Source organism: Cyanistes caeruleus, chromosome 15 (genome assembly GCF_971803275.1).
Source record: "Cyanistes caeruleus chromosome 15, bCyaCae1.hap1.1, whole genome shotgun sequence".
In the NCBI taxonomy this organism is placed as follows: domain Eukaryota; kingdom Metazoa; phylum Chordata; class Aves; order Passeriformes; family Paridae; genus Cyanistes; species Cyanistes caeruleus.
The window spans coordinates 15,567,308-15,585,925 of NC_141715.1; the positions used below are offsets into that span (position 1 = coordinate 15,567,308).

Genomic DNA, 18,618 nt, shown 5'->3' on the forward strand with positions numbered 1-18,618 from the left:
TGTCTTTTATCTGTTAAGGGTGGGAAAAAAAATAAAAAAAAAAATCCCTGACTTGGTCATTCAAAAAAATTTTAAAACTAAGTGCTAAGCTCCTATTTAACTGTGATATCCAGTGTAACTCCCATTTAATCCTAGCAAATCACCAGAGCAAATTCAGGTTTTTCAGAGTCATGTCGACAAACCACTGTTTAATCTGATTCTTTTCCTTTATAATTTGAATTAAAGTTAGTACTGTGTTTTAAATATTTTTCTCAGATCTTATATTTTCCTGCAATCAAAAACAAGTTGGGAAGATCTTAGTTGCCAATGGGTAAGAGTGCTTTTTCCATTAAAAAAAAAATAAAAACCAAAGTAGAGCAAACCCCAACAATTTAGTGGAGCTGGTAGAAATAGTTATTCTCAGACAGAACTGGCAGTTGTTTTCACTGTAATATTGCTTCTGTCCTGATTGTAGTTGCTGTTCTAAAACATAAGGTAACTCAAGAGTCAGAGCTCTCTCCCAGATGCTCACCTGCTGTGAGATGGGTGGAAAATCTGCTGCTGCCGAAGTACATCTGTAATCATGACACCAGAGTAATCCATGATGCTTCCATATAAACTACATGCAATAGGTCTATGGGATCAAAGTGCATTTGTTTGAATGATCAGCACGGTTTTCTGCACATATATGATGAGTGTGTCAGCAAGTCATGGTTCCTGTAAGGAGTCAGCAGGGTGGAGGGTTGCATCTGGGAACTTGCTGCCTTGTAATGAGGCAAATGTTTGTTTCTTTGATAGAGTTTTAATAGAAACAAAATCTTGAAAAATTGAAAGGTTGAATTTCTTCACGAAGATGCTGGATTAGGAAACAAACATTTGGAACAAACATTGTGAATGAGTGACATGAAGGTGGGTGAGGTTGTTTAATGGCTGTTTGATGTCACAGTCAGGCAGTAATCTTGTTCCTGCATGGTTTTCTCTCCTCTTACCAGTTCTGGAGGTGCCTAGAAATATCTTTTGCTAGTCAGACTCATCTTGCTGTGCTGTGCTCCCTCTTCTTTCCCCCAGTGCAAGGGCAGTGGGGAAAACACGGGGAGAGGAGGAGCACAAGGTCATCCTTCTGGAAGTGGCCAAATGTTAGATTGGCACAGAAAAACTCATGTAATTTTAGCTTTAGAAAAGGTAATTTAATGTTCATACCTGAGAGAAAATGGATGCCTAATGAAAGCTTGGAAAAAATCAAACAGACAGAAAAACTGAGAGTTCTGCTGTAGCAAAGTCTGGCATGGTCAGGATTTTAAATAAGATGAGGAGTTTTGAAGAGGTAGCTATGTGGATAATTGTTCTGGTATTATTCTCTCCTATTCGACCTCTCATATGTTAACAAATCTCTGCTAAAAGGTTTAAACCCATCTTTTATTTCAGTGTTCTAAGCTAAAATATGTCTGGTATTCCACATCTGTCAAATACCTGTATTCTTCCTTGCATTCTGAAAACAAGGGAATGGTGTGGATTGGGTTGGTGGAGAGGAATTAAATAAAATTGCAGACTATTTGGGAAGATTGGGATTTTTCTAGAAACATCTGTAAGTCTATGCAAAGTTGTTTGTCATTGCTTTATTTGCTTACTGGGTTTCCAAGCTTTACTGAAAATGGAAGTTGGTGGCTGAGGTAGTGAATTCCCTGACTAAGTAACCCTTATTGAAGTGACGTGAGACTAAATTGAAATCTAAATTTATAAATTAAAACCTGATGGATCTAATTTCTCTAAAGAAATATTAATGAATATTGACTAGTTAATCAAGGATTTGTGTTTGTGTGGAATTTAAAATTAGTTTTCAGAATGTGAGATATTTAAGCACACTAATGTAAAAGGAGATGATCTCAAAAAGGAGCCCCTTGCCATCAAAATGGTACTGAAATAACAGTAAGAACTAATTGTAGCTGGAGAAGTACTTCCTGGCTTTTGATTCTAGAAAAGGAAAATCTCGCTGCCACAGCTGCCATGCTGGAAAGAGGAGAGAATGTGGTGGATATTGCTGGCTCCTGTTCTCACAAGTGCATTGAAATAGATGTAAATGCAAGTGTAATATTAAGAGTTTGTAGTGTCAGGTAAGTGAAAATTGGGAGCTGGAATTAGGGGAGGTTTCCTCCAAAGGTGTATGCATATTGTAATGGCCTTTCAGGTATTTTCAGGCATCTCCTTTCACTTTTGGATATTGTGGATGATTTCCTATTATGTTTAAGAGTGTGGCTTTGTGAAGAAGGGCTATTTTGAGATAAGGACCATGAAATACAGTCCAGGAGAATAAATTTCTGCTTATTGCCAGAAAATGCTTAACAGATGATCTGAACATGATTTTTCAGATTGCACTGGAAATGTCATTTTTGAGTGTCACAGTTTGTTGTCAGGAATATGATTTGTAGCAATTGAGAACTCAGCTGCTCTTGAAGTCTATGGGGAGCTGTGATGGTGACATATGAAATATTGTAAAATGTTAATTAATAAAATTTTTTAAAAAAACCCTCAAGCTGTAGCTCTTAATTTCATGCTAAATGAATTTTATTTAGCATGTCCAAATACTGATTGAGAAGAAGAAAAATAAAAATTGCAGCCAGTGAATTCTGTTTGTGCCATGCACTTGGTGAGACAGGAAAATAGTTTTATAGTGAAAATTTGCATCACATGTTTATAAAAGGATATGTTCTCCTGTGAGGTGCAGATACACCAGGGCTGGTGGAGGTACAGTGAGTTTTCATTGCTCTGGAGCTGAGCTGAGATCAGACCATAACTGTGATTTTCAGTGGTAGTGATTCCAAAGGCGTGTGCTTGGCTTGGAAAGACTGAAAGCCTCAATGTAGTTTTTTTAGTGTTTTAGAAAACAAAGCTAAAATAATCCCTATAGTATCAAACTATTCCATGTCTGGGAATAGTAGTGTTGAAATGACCCACTGAAAAATGGAGAAGCATTCTGGATGATGCTTTTCTCAAAAAAAACCGAACAAAACTTACCCAACATTCCCAAATGACATTGTTCAGGCTATACTCTCACTTAAAACAGTTATTTTCTTTATTCTACAAGTAGACTTTCCTTGTAATTCTAATGTTCTTTAGCTTAGTGTGAATTGGGTTTTTTTTTAATAACACTTCATAAGGAAGTTTTTAAAAGCATATGAATTTTAGATGATGAGTGCACTGGAATGAAATATTAGTGTTTTCTAATATCTTTACCCAAAGAGCACTATTCAATATGTGGCTTTTGTCTTGAGGACTTTAGCCTGAGCAATCAGCATAGAATAAGCTACATGTAAATATTTAAAATATATTCAAAAATTTGTAAATATATTTATGTCCCTCATTCTGATGCTGCAAATTAGATATCTTAGTGCAGTGAAACTCGCAAATGTCTGTTCCTTTTGGTTTGCTTGGCTTTGGACTGCTCTTTACAAGCAAATGGAGGATTCTTTTCTTTGGTTTACTGGCCCTGAAACTGATGTAATATGAAATTTGTTTTGGGGAAAATTTAGACATCATCAGAGAGGAGCCAAGTGCACACTTTTTTTTTTTTAGTTACACATACAGTGTGTAACTTTGCCACTTAGCCACCTGAGACCTTACAGAACAGCAATGTGTTCAGTTCTGCTTGTTGTCTTGTAGCAGCTGTGTGATGTGCTGCTCTGGTGGGGCCACTGCTCCTTGGCACAAGGCTGTGGCTTTTGCTTTGGACAGTCTGGAACTTCTCAATTCCTCTGAACGGAGATTCCAGTAAAGAACCTAAAATAAAGTTCCTTCCTGCTCCTTCCTTGAACCCTCTTCATGTTGTTTGAGGTGCTGTTTGTACACCAGGCTGATGAGAGCAGATTCCTGACATACTGTAAAAAAGATAAAAGACTCATTTCTGGGCCATGATTCTCATTTTGGACTTCTTTGGGCCTTTTAAAGCTGTCCATATTTCCATCACAACCTGTCTTTGGGGTATGTAAGCCCTTAAGAACCCCCAGCTGATTCTGTACAAACTGAAGTTGAATTAGACTTTGTGATGAACTTGAGGGCATAAATTGGATGTGTTACAAGTAAATGTCCTCCAGTGTGTGTTAGAACATGCAGTGTGCTGGAACTGACAGGGAAAGAACACAATCACCGCTGAATCTGCAGGGCTTTGTGAGGATTATTGCACAGTATCTCTTGGATATGTTGATCTTTTTGGAGCAGTCTCCTTTGATGTTCAAAGTAAATGTTGATACTTGCTGTATGTCCTATGAGGGACTTAACTGTGTTTTCCAAAGGCACAAACCTGTTGGCTTTTTTTTTTTTTTTTTTGAGGAAATATCTGTATCTCTGACTTGTTAAACTCCAGTCACACTGAGAAGTTACCAGATCATTTCAGGTTACCTTAAAACTCTAACCTTGGTAGTTACAAGGTGGGAATACCCTGATGAGTCTGAAAGTCAACAAGGAAATTGGAGTGTTGGTTATGGGAGCGTAGGTGTGTATCTGATGAGCAAGCTTGTCCCTTGAAAGGTGAGTTCCTTGTTCTAATATACACCTCTGTAATCAACTTCAGGCTAATTTAAATAGTTCAGTAATATGGCATTAAGGTGTGGAACATCTGGCATTATCTGGCCCAGAGTTCAGTCATTGACCTCTTCCATTGTTGGGTAGTGCTGCTGGCCTTGTTCCTGCTGGGTTTATGAACAGCTGGCACGTGGCTCCAGCAGCAGATGTTCAGATGAAGAGCTGTCCACTACACAAGATGTGAAGATGTGTCTGGCTCATCTCATCTGAAGATGTGTGGGCCCTGCAGTGGCCCTGCTTTCCCCTGCACAATACAGGTGAAAGTCTCTCCGCTCTCTGTTCTTCCAATTATCTATTGTTCAGGAACATCCTTATGTAGTGACTTTCAGGACCACTGTTCTTAGGTTTTTAGAAGGCACAGGCTTTGCAGTAATTCCATCCAAGCTAGTTTTGAATTCACCTTTTTGGTCTTTGCATGGCAGCTAGTGATGAATGAAGGCATTTCCTTTTGGCTTGCTTAAGAACATACTCTTCATAATTTTGGTGTTAAATGTAACCTTGCATCAGAAACATCACCCTCTCCGTATGATTAATGACAGTGGATTGTTCTCAATAAATACAATGAGTCCCATACTCTCTTTTCAGACTAAAACCTGCAACAGTGATCAGTCCATGTATTTGTTGGATGGGAGGTGGCAAGAATAACTTTGGCTCAGATCCTGCATGTAAATCAGACTGCTGGAGTCCCTTGTGTGTTATGAGAGTGACACAAGAACAAGTGGTTTGCGCACAAAATTAAGTAAATTAGAGATTAAAAGACACATGAGCATTACAGCATTGAGATTCTGGCATAGTCATCCTAAATCATAGCAAAATAAAAACTTCAGATTTTTGTTATATAGTAAATTACTGAGTATAATGTGCAAAAAGGGAGTGAATGAATGCGTGTCTGCAGTGGTAATTCTTGTAGTCTGTCTCCCTTTGACTCCAGCCAGCCAAACAAATGTCAGCTCTGATGTCTTCTGTGACTGTCGATTAGTTTTGGCATGCACAATATAAAAATATGAAATTAAGAGCAGGGGATGGCACCTAGATTGAGCTCTAGCTTGTGAGGTAAATAAAAGACACCTTCCACTTACCCTCTGAAAGGCCTTGGTGTGGTTATAATTCATGTTTTGGAACAAAGTCCAAAACTGGAGTGAGTTCTAAGTGTGCTTTGAGTGTCCAGAAGGAAGAGCCAGTGGCCTGTGGTTGGTGACTCCTCCAGGAAACCTACCATCTATGAAAACAGATACTTGAGAATAGGAGAGCTGTAGTGGGACAAGTTAATTTTTCTTTAGCAGGCATGGGAGATCTGTGGTGTGACTTCTGCCTTCAGAAATCCCAGGTATGAATGCCACAACAAACTTCTAAAACAGAGACGGTCTCAAGTGTAGATCCTGCTTGTCCAGCTTGTCAGTTCTACTGCCTTGGAGAGCTCAAATGATGGAGATACCCAGTGTAGCTGGAGATAGCCAGGTCACATGGGCTTTTGGGTTGTGTGGGGTTTTCATGGTGGTGTTTGGTTGTTTTTGGGGTTGGTTTCTCTTGGCTGGACTTTGTATTTTCCACTTCTTTTGTCAACAGTACAGCTGTTAACAGCTCCTTCAATTAGACCTTTTTAAAATGGAGGGAAACTGCAGCTGTGTTGCTCCTTGTAAGCTAAATCTGCACATTTTTAGCCTTTGCTCAGGGGTCCTGTGGATTTCTCTTGAGTACTTTTCCATGTTGTTACCACGGTGTTCAGCTTTGGTTGCAGCAGTCCCAGATGAAGCCTCAGTGCTGAGTTGTGAAGACTTAATTCTTTGTCTTTCCTTCAGCAGTGCTTTATGTACACTGCAATGCAGCGTAAGCCAGCACTGCCACCAGAAATAGCCTGTGTAAACATCTCAGCAGTTACTCCATGAGCCATCCTGGGGAAGCAGAGCTGTGGAAAATCTGTCACTTTCTCGGTGTATTTGGTACTAAATTGATGTTCTGACCCAGTTTTGCAGTGACTGTCCCCCACTGTCCCTCCTGCTCTGGCTGCAGAGGTAACAGGACTTCCAACCCCTTTACACATCAGCAAATCCAGTTTCCATGAATACATAAAGCCTGAGCTGTGGCATTTGAGGCTTGTTATAACCTCGCTATATTTAACAGCAATGGCCACAGGGGTGACAGCCTTGACAGTTTGGAGGTGGAAGGGGTCATGTGGCCAGTGGCCTCCAAGTGTCCTGGCCCCTCATTTTTGTGCTCTGATTGCTCTGGACTAGCCAGGCTTCCAACCCAGACAGATGGAGGTGTGATTCCTGATTTCTTTGCAGAGAAAGATTTCTTTGCAGATTCCTGATTTCTTGGGCGATCAGTTATAAATTGGTATTCATAGCCCCTTGACAATGCTGAAGGGATCCAGATGTGGGATGTTGGAGTCAGGGAGGAAGTGCACAAATCTTTTAAGAACCTCCATGGCTCATTTCCATCAGCTGAGTAAACTGCTGCACCCCAGGGCAGGTGTCTGTCTCAATGGCAGGAGAAGGATTCTCCATCATGTCCAGCACCACGTTCCAGTGCTGTCAGCCAGCACTTGGAGCACTGCAGCAGCCATGCAGGGTAATGTCACACAGTGCCTGGTGTGTGCTGGCATAAAAGGGTTTGGGGTGGAGAAATTTGGAAGTATTGATTCTTACATTATTGAGAAGCAAATTGGATGCTCTCAAACTGGGGAAATATGTTGTCTGAAGACAACGTTCAAACTTAAAATATGATTTATTCTGTAATAATTACAAGCTAGGTTGTGGGAAATGTGGTGTAAATCAAACCTGCAGAGATATGCACATATGAAATAGCAAATCTTCTGAGGGATAAGGTGCCTTATTTCCAGAGGTTTGTATCTAATTTGACCCTTTTTAACAGCTAAGGAATTGAAAAGTTACTGATTCATGACTGGTGAAGGTGGCTGGTCTATAAACCAGTACCCATTCACTTTTTGTAGCATGTGAAATGGATTGACTTATGTTTGGGGTTTTTTTTGTGGATGGCTGAAAGGTGTTTGTGCTGTTTACACATTTGTACATGAAGGTGCAAGCCCTGCCACACTGCAGTGATTGTTTGCACATGTTGAATAGGCTGTGCTTAACTATGAGGAGTAAAACCTGTGTGGAGTAAAACTTGAGCAAAGAAACTGTCATAAAAAAAATAACTGTCAAGTTCCTTGAATCTAAGCATTTCTACTGTGTTAGGTCTGTGAAGGAGAGGCACTGATTTCAAGTATACTTAAAATATTTGAAATTTCATTTTTAACTTTTGTTCCTCTAGCTAGAGCTGTTTAGAGTGGTAAATTACTGAAATTTAAATTAATAAATGTTAAAGCTTTTCCTGCTCTTAAAAAAAAAATAAATAGAACTCAGTCTACTTTGTTTTGGGTGGGAAAGGAGTAATAAGTGTTTTAAGTAGAAAAATTCTTCACATTCAGAAAATATAATTACGCTTGTTTCCCAAACTTCTGGTTTTGGGCTTCAATGCCTGGATTTATCCTTAATACAGCAATATGATGGTTTTTGGGGTTCTCTTAAGTTCTTCAAAGGTATGAGTTGAGACTTGAGAACAAGTAACAAAGCTGACAGTTGAAAGATATGGGGTTTTTAATTGCTATATTATAGTTAACTAAATATTCAGATCTTGGGCAAATGTTAGCAGATAGTTTAAAGTAGCTAATTATCTGGCATGTTTGCAAATGATTTTTAACTAATAGTGCATGTGGCTGAACTCTAAAACAGTGTCTTTGCATTTCTTTTGTGTGACTTTCATACTAACCCGACTGATGAACGAACGTGCACTGAAGGAATTGGTAAATTGTCCACTGCCGATGGCAAAGCCTTCGCAGATCCCGAGGTTCTCCGGAGACTGACGTCGTCCGTCAGCTGCGCGCTGGACGAGGCGGCCGCCGCGCTGACGCGCATGAGAGCCGAGAACAATCACAACAACGGACAGGTGGACAAGTATGTACTGACCACACCTGGTTCCTCAGCTGTGGAATGGGATTTTATTTCAAATTCAGTTAATTGTATATGCTGATCACCCCCAGATCCCCAAGTATGGAATGGGATTTTATTTCAAATTCAGTTAACTGTACATACTGACCCCCAGTTCCTCAACTGTGGAATAGGGTTTTATTTCAGATTCTGGTAATTCTATAGTTAATACTTGGTAATGGAGCTGTTCTACTGCTAGCAGAAGCAGATTGCATCTGAAGATGTAACTACTGTCCCGTCAGGTTATTGGCTCCACAGGACAAGAGAAAAGTACAAAAAAATGTTAGTTTGTAACCTGCTGCACTTTCTGTGTACCAGAGAGTTGAGTTCTTATTCAAGAAAGGTTAAGTTCCTGGCTGTAGAAGAGTGGTTGATTGCTCTCTTAATTGCAGAAGTATGTCTGGTTGCATTATTCATATTAGTGGTCTCTGTGATACTTGGCTGCTGAATTTTTGGCTTTGTCTGCAATAGAAATTTGCCTTGGTACCTGCAGTCAACAATTTGTCATGGTCATAGCCTCTGTGTATCTGGCATTCCCTGAAGTGGGAGTAGTATTGGTGAGGCTTGCTTCTGTCTTGCAGAGACCACAAAACCAGCTCTGAGCACTCCTCTCAGCATCTGGTCTGTATGAGAGCATATTACAAGTTAACAACTGATGAGAACAAGATAATTTAGACAATAAGGAAAGTGTCTATCTCTGTTTCACCTGTGGAAATAATGTGTGTGTATATAGATACACTTAAAAAAATATATATATATAAGGTGTATTTTCAAGTAAAGCTTAGCACTGAAGTCAAGAGCCTTTACTTAAAGGCTTCCTCCTTGCCTAGGAAAGCTGCCCAGCTATTGCAGGTGTGTTTTGAGCTCACTGTGTGGTAACTGATTTTGCAGTCGCAGTTTGGCAGAAGCATGCTCCGATGGGGATGTAAATGCTGTCCGGAAGCTGCTGGATGAAGGACGGAGTGTAAATGAACATACTGAAGAAGGGGAGAGTTTGCTTTGCTTGGCCTGCTCAGCAGGATATTATGAATTGGCACAAGTAAGTAACAAATACAGTTAGAACTAAACATTAGTGAAGCATTGTTTGAGGGACTTCTTTGATAAGTAAACATTTTAGCTGTTGTGGTTATTACATTTTTATTATTATTTCAACAGAGTATCGATGAATACAGCTTACTGTGAATTTCCAATTGTTGTTTGGGTTTCTTTTATGGAAAATGCAGTCACATATGCCTTTAGGTTGAAGGGACTTGTCTGGCCAATGAATCCTATGTTTTGTGATATATCTACTTTTCTGGCATTGTTCTAGATACAGTCCAGCCGTTCTGCCAAGCAAGAAGATCTAAAATAGCAGCAAACCCAAATTCTGCAACTGGATAAGCTTATAAAAGCTTATGTCTCAGTCACACAATCCTTTTGTTAAATCATATTTGTATCAACGGTGCATTAATTTCTGTTAATTTTGAACTATATGGCTTCTGTATCTAAGGGCAGCTGCTTTGAAATGTTTAGGTGATAGTTCTGAGAAATGCCCAACTTCACACTTTGTGCCAAAACACAGGACAGGGACAGAACTTCTCACCTGTGAGCTTGACCTGTGGGTGCCCTGGTCATTATTGCAGGTGATGATTTCTCTGCTGTCATTCTGGTCACTGAGTTACCCTGTGACTTTTGAAAATGTCACTATTTCACTGAACTTAGATATGAACAAATGTACAGACTCAGGATTTTCTGCAGCAGAACCCAGTGCAGGCAGTAACTGTGAAAGCTCCTGTGGGTGGCACTGGGCTTGAGGGGCTGTGGCAGCTGGCTGGGGAACCAGTTTCACAAACCCCACTGAATTAAAACCAAAAGGTTGGTGTTACAATTTACTCACTGTAGTGAACTTTTCCTCTAGGTGCTTCTAGCCATGCATGCCAACGTTGAAGATCGAGGGAATAAAGGCGACATCACTCCCTTGATGGCAGCTGCCAGCGGAGGCTACGTGGATATTGTTAAACTCCTCCTTGTCCATTGTGCAGATGTCAATGCACAATCCTCCACAGGTAACTGGGGAGCAGGTGCACAGTTAGTCAGGCTGGCACATAAGGCACACAGCTCTTCTGAACATCTGTGTTTTTGTCTAACACTTTCAGTCATAAGAAAACGTGACAGGAACTGTTAGGAATAGACCAGATCTGTAGCAAATGTGTTTGGAGTCTTAACTGGCCATTATTAAAGATGGGTTTTAATATAAATTCTAAGAGAAAGCACTGTTCCTGTAAAAACCACTCTGGTGTTAGAGGACAAGAAAAATACATTAAGTTTATCTTTTCTCATTAGTCTAATCCAGAATTACCCAGTAAGATGATCATGAGACAAATCCCATCAACACCAGTTATTTGTCTCTTTCTTGTTACCCAAGAGAAGTTAATATTCTTACAATGCATTGAATGTTCTCTATATTCCTGGTTCTTGACCACAGCTTAACTAACCTCACTGACAGCATTAACCTGCAGTTGGATTGTGTTTATTAAGATAAAATTTAAGCTTTGTTCAAATTTTCAAAGTCATGTGTCTGAACTATGAGATATTCTTTTATCTTTCTGTTTAGCCATGTTAAGCAAAGTTACCTTAAAATTGACTGTAGCATTTAAAACATGAGCCATATGTGAGTGTCTGTCACTTACAGTACCAGAGTTTTAAATTATAAATTTATTCTCAGCCAGCCAGTAGAATGTTTTCAAGGAATTACAGGATACAATCTTAGGTAAAAAAAAGAAAGACAAAACAAAATAAACACACACACACACACACCCCCCCCAATTCCACAGTAAAAATTACTCATTGATCTTTTTGTGTGTGTTTATTTGATCTATTTTTGTGTGCTGAAGTAGGAAACATAACATTCAAACAGCAAAAAAATCTGATTTGTAATATTGGCCTGTCATTAAAACTTTCATGTTACAATTATTTAGGATTTTATACCCAGCCTGAAATGATGGGCTGGAGTAACATTGCTGTGAGGTGAAAGGCTGCTGCTGCTGATGTACTTGGGTTTGTTCTGAGGTGTTAACACTGATCTCCTTCCCTGTATTAGGAGTGGGTGATGGAAAGGGCTCTCATGCAACCTCTCCTCTGCAGGGAACACAGCTCTCACGTACGCCTGTGCCGGGGGCTTTGTGGACGTGGTGAAGGTGCTACTGAAAGCTGGTGCTAACATAGAAGACCACAATGAGAATGGACATACCCCCCTGATGGAAGCAGCCAGTGCAGGGCATGTCGAGGTTGCGAGAGTATTGCTGGAATATGGTGCAGGAATCAACACTCACTCCAACGAGTTCAAAGAAAGTGCACTTACACTTGCATGCTATAAAGGTATTGTCTCTTGCCTTGTTTTGTATTTTTGTTTAAATTTGTTTGCTAGGATTTATCTGACTAAAACTTTCAGTAATGCTTTGAATATCTTCCTAAGAGATTACAAAAATCAATTTTTGTTTTAAACTCAGTGTCACAAAATGCTCCTCTGTGGTGTAGTGGCATTAAGTTTGTGTTTGTGCTCAGATGTGGCGGATGTGTTTGACATGTTGCAGGTGAAAACTTGGCTAACTGGTATGTTAGTAACTGGCTAAGTCCAAACTTGTGCTTTGACACACCACATTCCCTATTTCTTTCCCAGTTCCCTCACCAAATGTCTGTGAATTCTGGAAACATCTCTGTTGGTTCTTTAAAAAATGCAAATTTGGAACGTGTGTTTCTGTAATACCTGGTGGGGTGACAAAGCCTCCATTATTACTGGATTCTTTTCCTTCAGTGTAATTTGGGAGAGTGTCTATGAATTCTTAAATATGATGAACTTTTAGGGACTTTTGTCTTAATTTCTTTTGCTTTTTAAAGGTTCTATGTCAAGTAACAGTGCAGTGGTAATCCACTGTGCTTCTGCAGTTTGCTTTCCAACCATGGTTTTTCTACAAATAGAAACTAAGGATGTGGATTATTGTCATAGTAACTTTAGGCTTTGCCTCTGTGGTTAGGATTGAGGCTACATACTATGTATAACCTATCTGAGGACATGCATCTGGATTTGTCATGGATTTCCTATAGCATATGGTAGTTCCTTTCAAGGAAATGCCAGTAATAGGTACCCCTGAAAGTGTTGGAGGGTCATTCTTTTTTCTTTTGACCCAGCACCTAACTGAGTCATGGAATGTAAAACCTTGAATGACAGAGATGTCCTTTATTATATTTGACAAGATGGTTGATTTTCTTGTCAGTTTATGTAAGATTAAGTCTTCCCTCAGAGAAGAATGCTTATCAAGAGGCTAAAAACAAAGAAGGGGCAGTTTCTAAAATGACAGAAACTGTAATGGAGTTTAGATCAAGTTTTGGTAAAGCTCAGTAGAAGCTTTTAAAAATAATGTCAGACAATATGATATAATGTGTATATCTTAGTTCTCAGATATATGTCTGTGAGTGTTATTAAAAAGCTTGAAGTTCAGATCTACATGGATCCATTCCTATAAGATAATCCCCACAGTTGTGTGCTGCCTTGGAACTCTTAAATCACTTGGAAATCTTACATCACTGTACAGTTCAATAGGGAATAAGCACAGTTTTTGTAGCTTGAAGTCACAAGGAAAGGTTCTTGTGTAAACTTCAATTAGACAGGTCTGTCTCCATCTCAAAGCTGAGCAGTATCTTTGGGAAAGGCTTTCAGAAGTCTGCTGACTCATTCACATTGCTATTTTTTAAAGAATACTTTGAAAAGCCTTATTTACCAATTGTAACTTGTAAAGATTCTAATAGCAAACTGTGAAAATCTGAATGATTTCATTAAATGTATTGTCTGTACTGCTAAAAGTTGATGATATAGAATGCTTATTTATTTTGATCTGTTTCATTTGAAGGCCATTTAGATATGGTTCGTTTTTTGCTTGAAGCTGGAGCTGATCAAGAACACAAAACAGATGAGATGCACACGGCGCTGATGGAGGCCTGCATGGTAAATACCTTTGTTTGTACTGCTCCCTCCTCGGGGAGAGAGGAATGCAGGAGGTGATAAAATAGAGTGAGCCTTGGGCTACAAGCTGTTTGGGGGCTGCAAGTAAATGTGCATGTTGTTACTGTAAAAAAGTGCTTACTGTAGCTCCCACCAGCTTGTTAGTCTAACTGCTCACAAGGAAAAAAACCTCTTATTTTTTGGGGGGTGATGTGTTGTTTTAAATGCTCCCTGTGTGAAGTTTAGGGGTGACTAATCTGCAGTGCAGTGATGTAGTGCAAGTCACTTGTTTGGGGTTTTGGGTTTTTTTAGTTTTTTTTTTTTTTTTTAGTGTGTTTTCCACCTTTGTTTTTATAAATAAGGTCTCTCAGTGTGTCATGGAATGAGCCTTCCAGAAGTGCACTGAGCTGGATGATTCATGCATTACAATTGTCTGTTCATCACTGCAGGAAGTGTTTTGCATGGAGAGATGACTTGCTCTCTTCTAGGTTTCTGTAAATGAAGTTGTGAGGTTTTTCTTTTGCCCTACTGTTTTATTTTGAAAAATAATGCAGTCCTTAGTTCTCTAGCAACTGTCCACATAATTTCAGTGCAGCCTTGAGAAAAAACTTCCCTATCCAAGAGCATCATCTTAATAAAGAGTGTGCTATTGTGTCAAAGCATATCTGCAACCATTTCTGTACAGACCTTGGGTGACCTTGTCTCTCTTCTTCAAGCTGGGAACTTCTTTGAAGAAAGAACAGGGACCTTGTTTCCATAGGAAGCACAGCAAAAAGAGGGAAACTGAATTTTCTCCTAGTAGCCTGTAATCCTTGGAAGATAGGCTGCAGTTTTCCTTCAGTCTGCTGAGAGCTGGAGGATCAAGTGTTCTTTCAGTGCAGTTGTGAGGTGATGATGCAAGTGACCAAGGTCAGGTTGTAATGTGGGGAGCTGTGTCCAAGTCTTCCGATAGTGAGCTGGTAATTGTATCCTTGAATAGCCTGCCCTGCAGGAGAGCCTGGTGCCAGTAAGGAATTCAGAAGGACAGTGGGTGCATGCTGTCACCTAAAGGAGATTGCAGACTAAAGGTTAATCACCCCACTGTTCTGTTTAGGTTGGGTGTTTTGTTTGCTTTTTCTTCATTTCCTGGTGAAACAATCCTAGGGCTGGCTTGGTTTGGAGGCTGTGAAGCACCTCACTTGGGGGAGAGAGTTGTGAGGTTTCCCTGCTTGTTTTCAGCTCTTCTGTGTTTCAGACAAGGTCTGACCTAGACTAGGTTCTGACATTACAGAGTGTGTATTGACATTTGAAAACAGCAGAAAGGAAAATGAGCCTTTGAAGTCCCAATTCCATAGCGAGGAATTTGTTTCTTCTTATCATTTGGCTGCACCCTTGCACAAGGGAGCTGTTCCCAAATTGTTGTGACTGTTCCCCGTCTTCATCTCTTTCCATCTAAGGAATGCAGCAGGTACAGGTTGTTGAGATGTCTGGTCTCTGATCACCAATTCTTTTGTAAGTGCCTTGGAGTTTGTTTTGGTCGGGACAGTGCCACACTTAGGGTAATGCCTCTAATGAGGTGGCTGTTGGCTTTTAGGCAACCCTCTGAGAACAGCAGCCTGTGTTTAATGTGCACCCCTGATTGCTGTCCATCTCAGGTTACCTCTGACCTGCTTCATGGCCAGCTTAAGCTTTCCCCTTTTGCCAATGTTGTGGCTCTCTACCCAGCTACACCTTAGGTGAAATGTGGATTTCAGGTACTCGGTCTATTTCAAGTACCCGAGAAGTTTAACAATACTTTCTTGAGAAGATATACATACTTTGATTGGTAAGGATTCTGACTGCTCTGGCAATCCTAATTCTCTTATTCTATGGCTTCACCCCAAGGCATTTTTTGGTCACCTTTAAGATTTTTTCGAAGTCTTCTCTCCTCCTGTTACCTGCCTTATTGTTACCCACTTCAATTTCTCTGCAGGTATCTTTACCAGGGTCTAGAACTTGTCAACTGGGGCTTTTTTGGTTTTTTGTCTGTAGAAGTCATGAGTCAACTACTATTACAAATAATAAGAAAATCTTTTTTTTTTGGTGCTTGTCTTGAAGTTTAGTTGTGGAGTGGGTTTATTACTTAGAGCACTTACTGCTATCTCTAGTACTGTTGTGTCCCAAAGATTGTGCTGGATAATTAAGTCTTCTGCCATAATTCTTTTTTCCCCAAAAAACAGAGACACCAACATATATCTAGCTCTTTTTTCCTCATCCATTTAAACCTCACTTAGATGTAGGTGGAAACCTAAATGTTGGTTAGGTAGGTCCACGTATTACCATAACTGTCCTAATTAAACCATGATAAGTAAAAAGGCCGTGTCTTTGTAGGATCATTTTCAGGCCTAGTGTGATAGTGGTTGCAACTACAGCATCAAGTGACTTCAGTTCTGTCTGACTCCTGGGTTTCCCTTTGCTTGCAGGACGGCCACGTGGAGGTGGCACGGCTGCTGTTGGACAGCGGTGCCCAGGTGAACATGCCCGCGGATTCCTTCGAATCCCCGCTCACTCTGGCTGCTTGTGGCGGGCACGTGGAGCTGGCAGCGCTTCTGATCGAACGAGGAGCCAACCTGGAGGAGGTTAATGATGAGGGTTACACACCTCTGATGGAAGCTGCCCGGGAAGGCCACGAAGAGATGGTGGCCTTGCTGCTGGCACAAGGTGAGATTCCGTGGTGATGGAGGACACAGTGTGATCCATGGCTGACAGGTGTCCTGTGCAGATTGCTCTGATGTAGCATGGGGCTGGCACTGCTCACTGCTGTACCCACAGAGCTATGCTCAAACACCCAAACTGCTGGGGGGGGGGGATGAGCATTCACCTCCCAGCTGGTGTGTGGCCAGGTCAGTAATGGCTGTTTTGTTTCCCAGGGGCAAATATTAACGCACAGACAGAAGAAACGCAGGAAACAGCCCTGACCCTGGCGTGCTGTGGAGGCTTCTCCGAAGTCGCTGACTTCCTTATTAAGGCAGGAGCTGATATAGAGCTTGGTTGCTCAACACCTTTGATGGAAGCTGCTCAAGAGGGTCATCTTGAACTGGTGAAATACTTGCTGGCAGCAGGTATGTGTTCAGAGCAAGTGATTAGGCCCACAGATACAATGGACTTGATGTGTTTTGTATGCCCGGGTTTTTGATAGTGGCAGTGTTGTAACAAGAAACAATATCCTCAGATAACTTAGCAAGAAGGAAAAAGCATATGTTGCACCTCAGTATTGTTTGATACTGTTAACAGAGGAAAGTGCCTCCTGGAGCAGGTGATCCTGTTCCATATCTAGAAAGCATCCACATTCACTAGAAACATTGTTTCCAGCTATCTGCATCTAGGACAAAATTTTAATATAGATAATGCTTGGTTTTACTTGCTACTCCAGCTTTGACTGAGCCTGGTTATCTGCATTGAGTCTCCCTGAATAACCAGTTCTTTAGGAATGGTGCGCTGGGAAGTTTTGAGCAAGACAGATTATGGAATGTGCTGAATTTCTGTGATGAATGAGCTTTACTGCTACATTGTACAGTAGTAAAAATTAAATCTTGATGGAGTTTGGGGTAAAATGATGCTTCGATATTCATCTTTCAGTTTATAAAGTTGGTAAAGTGTTCTGCTTAAAATAATAAAGAAAAAGGAGCTGTATTTGGGATATATTCCTTGTTGTGGAAGGTGATTTATTTGTATGCTCTTTTCTAAGAATAATCATAAAATTGGCTGGATTTGTAATTTTAGAAAGTAAAGCTCCCTGCTCATCGAGGGACAGTAACAACTGTGCCACTTGGTGCAGTGACACCAGCATGTGACACCTGTCACCAGCTCCCTTGGAACGCTTGCTGCCTGCACTTCACTGCTGATAGTGTAGAAAGTTGATTAAGGAGCCTTGTTTTGGCATCAGGGAGTCTCTAATTATACCTCACACCTTAAAAATAAGAAAATGGCTAATCACATTGGCATTTCTTTTTTTAAGAATAATGTGTTATGTATCGAGAGTCATGCATAGTTTTCACAGAGCTGGTGTATATGAAACTAGACAAATTATTTCAACAAAATGGTTTTAAAGCAAATGTTTTTCAAGAGCAGGAAAGAAGGGAAATTTGTGAAAGTGTATAGGTTTGTTGTATTAATACTAATTCAGTGATATGCATTTTGTCTGGTTTCCCTTGGCATGCAGCTCTGAGTCAAATGGACAATCTGCAAAACTTTCTGGATTCCCTTTTGCTTGATGTAACAACTGCAATCCTTCTTGCTGTAGAGGGACTGTAGGAATATGTGAGCATATAGGTTTTACTGCTTAGATTGTCAGTCATGCTTTTACCAAGCCTTGGCTTGCCCTCTCTGCTTGGAGTATTTTCACTATGAGAGCAATTTTTGCCATGAGAGCAATGCCCTTGGGCTGTGGAGGCTGTTGGTCAGTAGGATATAGCTGTTATCAGAGATTTTTATGTTTATCTGATGTGAAACACTTGATAAGGACATGTCCAATACAAAAAAAATGTTGTGTTTGTAGGAGCTAATGTTCATGCCACTACAGCAACGGGAGATACAGCTTTGACCTACGCCTGTGAAAATGGACACACAGATGTGGCAGATGTGTTGCTTCAGGCTGGTGCTGATCTGGTAAGGCTTCTGCTGCTTCTTGTGGGCAAAGTGCTTTGGTTTCAAGCTGTAAGGCAAAGCTTGTGTGGTTGGAGAACAGAGTGATAAGCTTAGAGATTCATATATGGCTGTGAAAAGAGGCATGAAAGAAGCTTTTATTAAAGCCTGCATATTCTGTTTGGTCTACAAAATAAAAGTTCTTATGAGTAATCTGCTTTGAATTCAAAATGTTTTAGTGTTAGGAACTCCTGCTTCTCTATGTCAGTGTTGGTCTCTGAACACTGTTAGTCTCTTAACTTGTGCAAACTGCCACACAAAAACCCCAAACAAAGCAATGTGTTTTAAATGATCAGCATAATCTGATTTCTTTCTTCTAACTCTTGGCTTTAGTACATTGGTTTCTCCATGTTTATTTTCTGTAATGTAAACTAAATTGTCATTTTCATATTATATAGCAGGAGACCCAAAACTGCCTCGTCACCAGCTACA

General features: G+C 40.3%; 1 protein-coding gene across 38 annotated transcripts in view; it reads left to right on the top strand.

Moving 5' to 3' along the window:
- ANKHD1 (ankyrin repeat and KH domain containing 1) overlaps nt 1–18,618 on the top strand; it is a 99,441-nt gene that overhangs the window by 25,894 nt on the left and 54,929 nt on the right. For all 38 annotated transcript variants that reach the window (XM_086851903.1, XM_086851894.1, XM_086851907.1 and 35 more), the window contains exons 3-10: nt 8,357–8,513; nt 9,438–9,585; nt 10,444–10,591; nt 11,670–11,903; nt 13,433–13,527; nt 15,966–16,203; nt 16,413–16,604; nt 18,041–18,150. In XM_086851903.1, the coding sequence (XP_086708029.1) occupies nt 8,357–8,513; nt 9,438–9,585; nt 10,444–10,591; nt 11,670–11,903; nt 13,433–13,527; nt 15,966–16,203; nt 16,413–16,604; nt 18,041–18,150 (1,322 nt within the window). The remainder of the gene's footprint in view (nt 1–8,356; nt 8,514–9,437; nt 9,586–10,443; nt 10,592–11,669; nt 11,904–13,432; nt 13,528–15,965; nt 16,204–16,412; nt 16,605–18,040; nt 18,151–18,618) is intronic.